The 5,603-nt window shown below is 50.8% G+C and overlaps 1 protein-coding gene across 1 annotated transcript in view; it reads right to left on the reverse strand.

The window, feature by feature from the left end:
• The window catches only part of MSI1 (musashi RNA binding protein 1), a 26,193-nt gene that overhangs the window by 11,925 nt on the left and 8,665 nt on the right, over positions 1-5,603 (reverse strand). The window contains exons 6-8 of the mRNA XM_007938217.1: positions 4,086-4,134; positions 2,967-3,049; positions 2,127-2,244 (exon numbers count right to left, since the gene is read on the reverse strand). Of these exons, the coding sequence (XP_007936408.1) occupies positions 2,127-2,244; positions 2,967-3,049; positions 4,086-4,134 (250 nt within the window). The remainder of the gene's footprint in view (positions 1-2,126; positions 2,245-2,966; positions 3,050-4,085; positions 4,135-5,603) is intronic.

The following is a 5,603-nucleotide window of genomic DNA, read 5'->3' on the forward strand; positions in this document are numbered from 1 at the left end:
AGTTTCCCCTCCTCACCTAATCCCTTTGGCTGATTGCTCTTCTGTCCGGATTCAAGGCTTTTATCCCCTTTCTCCTGCTCTTCCGGCCTGCTACTCTGGGCGTCCCTGCGTTGTCTCTCCTCACCTGTAACCCTGGGGCTGACTGCTCTTCTGTCCGAATGTATCAATATAAATTTATGATGTTGATAACTATCCTGGAACTGCAGGATATGAAAGAACACTTCTTATCTTAGAAACACACACGGACATATTTAGGAGTAAAGAGTCGTGATGTATATAACTTGCCCTCGGATAATTCTGAGAAAATCCCAAGTGTGTGTGAGTGTGTGAGTGTGTGTGTCTGTGTGTATGCTCCCCATCTCTCTTACTTCTGCATCTCTACAATTACACACAGAGATAACGACAAAGCAAATAAATGGGATAAACGTGAGTCACAGCGCAATCTGTGTAAAGGGTGTGTGGGTGTTCTTTGTGTTATATTTATTTATTTATTTATAACTGTTTTTGTAATACTCTGAAAGTCTGGAATTATTTCCACATAAAATTAGTTTAAGAAACAAAACAAAATTTGAGCAGCTGATGTTTGTACCTCATTTGGAGGGTGCTCTTCTCCACCTTCTCTGGGGTCTCTATCTTGGCCACCCAGCCCACACCATGTCCTCTCCTCTGAATTTCCAGAGCACCTCTCTGCAAGCCCCTACCCCCATACTTGGCATAAAACCCCCTTGTACTGTTACCTGTGTAGACATATCTTGTCTCCCCAGGGAGACCTGTGCTTCCTGGGGGCCAACCTCCGATTTATCACCTCGGTTCCAGGCCAAAAGCACTGTTGTGTAGAACCAATGCCTGTCCACTGGTGGACTCCTGGTCAACTGGCAAGGCTCGGCACAGACATCACTTCCTCCTGGGAGCCTTCCCTGACTCCTGGTGGGTTTAGGTGCCTCCTTGGGCCTCTTACAGCCTCCAATCATCCTGTGCTGAAATTGCCTCCCTACTCTTAAGTCTCTCTACTTGATGGTGAGTCTCATGAGGGCAAGTCCTGACTCTCAGAAGCTGCTCAATAAATATTAGTTGAATGAATAAGAAAGGGAAGCCTTCTTGCACTTCCTAAGACCTCTGGGCCTTTGCAAATTCTATTCCCTTCTCTGGAACACTTTTTTTTTTTTTTTTTTTTAATTGTGATTTGGGTGAAAGTTTACAGAGCAAATTCACTTTCCATACAGCAGTTCACACAAATGTTGTCTCATGACATTGACTACAATTTACCCCAATGCAATAGCTCCCCTCCCACTTTTTCCCCGATAGTTACCTCTTTCCTATGTCCATCCCTCCATGCACTCCCGCCCCCTAAACGGTCTCCCTGTGCATAAACAGCCCTTCTTTCTCCCGTGATTGTTCTCTGCAAAGAGTGTATCTACCTCAGGTACATGTTCAACTCCTATGCCTGTCTTTTGTTTGGCTGGAAGCCACAGGTGTGGGTTCAATTCCAGACCTGAAGGACAGCGAGGGGCCATAGTCTAAGGGGTTCCACCAGGCGCTATCAGACCAGCAAACCTGGTCTCCCTTTTTTTCCTCTGGAACATTTTTCCCCTTCTCTTCTCCCCGACCTCCCTTGGTTGCCTCCTACTCACCCCACAGACATGGCTTAAAAGTACAGCATCTTTCTCTGGATTTTCCAGGTCTTGTTTGGGTTCTTCTAGGCTCCCTTGGCCCCTCCTACACTTTTCCATTCTAAACCTTTTTACTCGTCTTCCCCACCAGATCATAAAGCTCCAAGGCAAGTCACCATAGTAATTCTAGCACAGTGCCTGGCATTTAGTAGTTGCTCAATAAATATCTGCTGAACGGACAGATGGATGAATGGATATTTGGGTGGATGGAAGGACCACATTAAGATGCAGTAGAGCTGGACCATTTTTCTGGCCACCACCAGAGGGCAGTGTGACCCAACCAAACCACCCTACCTCTAGCAGCACTGCCAGACCTGGGCTCCCTCATCCCTACTCCCGCCTAGTGACTCAGACAGGAGGCCAGACCACAAAGGAGACACACCACCCACGCGCACCCTGGCAGCCCTGGGAGCGGTTCCGGGCAGGAAGAAGCTGCCGGCAGGGCCCAGCACATACCCAGCATGCCAATGCCCAGCATGAAGGCGTCCATCCCATAGGGCATGACTCGAGACCTCCCCCGGGCAGAGCCCGTCGGTGACATCACCTCTTTTGGCTGAGCTTTCTTACATTCCACCTGCAAAGAGACCTGGCATCAGTTCCCCGGACTGACCTAGAACGACTGTCCCTTTTGCTTCCTGGAGGGCAGGGCCTCTTTTACTATCAATTCTGTAACCACCAGTTGCTGTCCGGTTCATTCCAACTCATGGCGACCCTACGTGTGTCAGGGTAGTACTGTGCTCCACAGGGCTTTCAACGGCTGATTCTTCAGAAATAGATTGCCAGGCCTTTCTTCCTACGCACCTCTGGGTGGACTCAAACTTCCAGCCGTTTGGTTAACAGTGAAACGTGTTAACCGTTTATATCAACCGTTTATATTATAACAGGGCTCCATCTGTTACATAGTTACCATTTATGGAGTGCTCACTATGTACAAGGCAGTGTGTAAACAGCTTTGTGTGCAATATTTTGTCAAACGTTTAGACCAATTCTGTGATCTGTCACCCCATTTTACTGAGAAGGAAACTCAGGCTCAGAGAAAGTAATATGCCCACCTACTACACCAATAACTGGTGGAATACAGGTTTTAACCCAGGTTTCTCTGATTCCACAAGCCATGCTTTTGAATCACCACGTGACACAGCCTCCCTGTACAGCTTTTCAGGGTGTGGGGGACCTGGCTCTGCTCTTCCAGCTGTGAGGTCCCTGCCTGGCTCCAGACCCAAAGAACTCCCCTGGCTGGCTCAGTCTGTAGCCCCAGTCCCTTCGCACCTCTGTCCCCACCCAATCCCAGCTCACCATTTTGTTGTTGATTTCATGGAAATGGATTTCACACACTTTCTCCACAATGTCCTCGCTCTCAAAGGTGACAAAGCCGAACCCTGGAGAGAAGACAAAGACCAGGGTTCATGGTCATGCCTGCTCTATCCTGGGCACATCTCTAATAAAAGCCTCTACTCACAGCCTACCCATTGGGACAGGGTTTCTAGCCCCAAATTACAGATGAAAAAACTAAGGCTCAGCAAAGTGAAGTGACATGCCCCAGGTCACACAGCTGAGTCAGAAGCGGGGCTGAGAATACACTCAACATGTCTTTTCCCTGCCCAGGTGCTTTCCAAAGATGGAAAAAGAACCCATACAAACGCTTATTTAAACTTACACAGGGGCATACACACTCAAACATGCCGTTGTACAAAGATACACGCCTACGTGACGTGTAGGCATGCGCACCAGCGGACACACACACACATTCACATCCAGGGAGCCACACAACACATTCTCTGGGCTCACAGAGGCCTCTTCAAGCCACGTGGACAGTTACCCTGACACACCAGACATGCACGGAAACCCCACTCTCCAAAAAAGCTGGCAGACCCAAAACCCAAACAACTAGAAGAAATAGTCCTGCTTCCTTTGGGGTGTGCCCCAGGGGCTAGAGTGGGGTTCTCAAAAGGCAAGACTTTTGGAAGACAAGCAGCCTGGTTGTGTGTCCACTGTGGCCCAGATGCTCACAGGTTCAGGGGCAAGAGGAGGAGGTTGAGCTGAGCTTGAGGGAGGTGGCTGGTGGTAGTAACAGATTGCCCAGGGCTGTGGAGTCAACCTGACTCAACCCTGGTGCGGCCTGGTTTGAGCTCCAGTTACCAGGGACAAGAGAGGCCCAGTAGACACCGAGCTGGGGTGGGGTGGAGGGCTCAGCTGGGGGTAGGGGGCTGCTCCTCTGCCCCTCTTGAGTGTCTGCTCTGCACAGGAAACGGGCGGGACAAAAGCCTTCTGTAAGGCCAGGCCCGGGAGAGGATGCAGATCCTCCGGGATAGGATGTCAGGAGGCGAGATGAAAGGGCAGCTGTGACCTGCAGCCCCCTGGCTGACCACAGGCCCCACGGGCCAGCCTGGGAAGGGGGAGGGGGCCCACACTCACCTCGGTGCCGGTTGGTGGTTTTGTCAAACATCAGCATAGCGTCGTCTACCTGAAACAGAGCCTGCTATGAAGGACCGACCGGGTGTCAGGGACACTGCCACAACCCAGAAGGGGGGGCTTCTACACCCACTCCATGCTTTATCCTAAGCCTACTCCCTGTGCAGGGGACAACTTTCCCTCTGCAACTCCAACTGGATGCCACAGTGCCCCACCCCCCATTCAACTACCGACTTCTCAATGGACCAGCCTCTCCATTCATTCAGCTCCTACCATGTGCCTGGCACTCTGCCCCATATGCTTTACAAGCGTCACCCTCCCCACATTCCCACATGGTGAGAGAGCCATTTGGTACAGAAAGCAAAGGGGCTCAGAGAGGTGAAGTCACTTGCCCAAGGTCACACAGCAAGTCTTAGACCAAACTGGGAGGAAGAGGAGGGGCAGAGGGGGTGCAGGAGAGGAAATATGGGAGCAGGATGAGAGAGATGGAGAAGCAAAAGCCTCTTCCCAAAAAGCCAAGCGGACAGCAGCCACTCCAGCCAGACTCAACTCCCCTCTCCGGGTTCAGCTCTTTGCCTTTAATTGAGGTTTCCTTTCGCTAGAAGCTGTAATTAAAGCTAGTAGAGTTCAGCTGCTAGCCTCCCACTGACTGGAGGAGGGGAAGGGACTGAGGAAGGGGGAGGTTTACATTAACACTGCTCTAGGACCCCAGGCTTCTCTTCCTGCTACTCCCTCCCTCCAGCCATCCCCTCGGATATGTGGCCCCCCCAAGAGTTAGCTTCTCTTCTCAGGCCCACCTCCCCTTCCCTTTGCCTACTTTTGGTGCCTCCTCCTTGCCATCTTAATCCTTCAGCCAAGGTCAAGTATCCCCGAGGGGTTAAGCTAAGGTCTGATTCACCCTCCCCCAAATGGCCAGGCACCCAAGTAAAAGGACCCTAGGGCCATGGACCACTGGCTCTGCCCAACTCTCTTTCTAGGCCTGTCATCTAACTTGTAAGGGGCCTCCCCTGCCTCATTCATGAGGAAGAAACAGACCTTGAACTAGAGTGATCCTTCAGATCTATTTAGGCACCAACTTGCACCCAGCCTCAGACTCCCCCCTGGGAGAACCAGGACCTCACAGAGCTAGGATGGAGCTAGGTCCCCACAAAATCTCAGAGGGTAATGACATCCATCTCCCCAAGGACTTTCCTGTCTTGGAGACCTGCAGCAGAGTGCCACCTCGCTTTCTCCCAAGGACCCAGCCTAAGTCCCAACACCAACTGATCAGACAGTCCAAGCTGGACAGACCCTTCAGTTCTTCCCCACCTCCTAGCTTCCCCAATGGAAACAGAAACCCAGAACGAAGGGTTGTGCTAGGGCACAAGTTTTGAGTAGGGAAGCCCTGAATTGGAATCCTGGATCCTGCATTTGCTGGCTGGGTGACCTTGGGCAAGTGGTTTTATGTCTCTGTGACTTCAGTTCCTTACCTGTAAACTGTAAAATGAGAATGACAAATATATATATATATATATATATATA

Source organism: Orycteropus afer, unplaced genomic scaffold, assembly GCF_000298275.1.
Source record: "Orycteropus afer afer isolate SDZICR_OR568_19922 unplaced genomic scaffold, OryAfe1.0 scaffold00048, whole genome shotgun sequence".
Taxonomy (NCBI): domain Eukaryota; kingdom Metazoa; phylum Chordata; class Mammalia; order Tubulidentata; family Orycteropodidae; genus Orycteropus; species Orycteropus afer.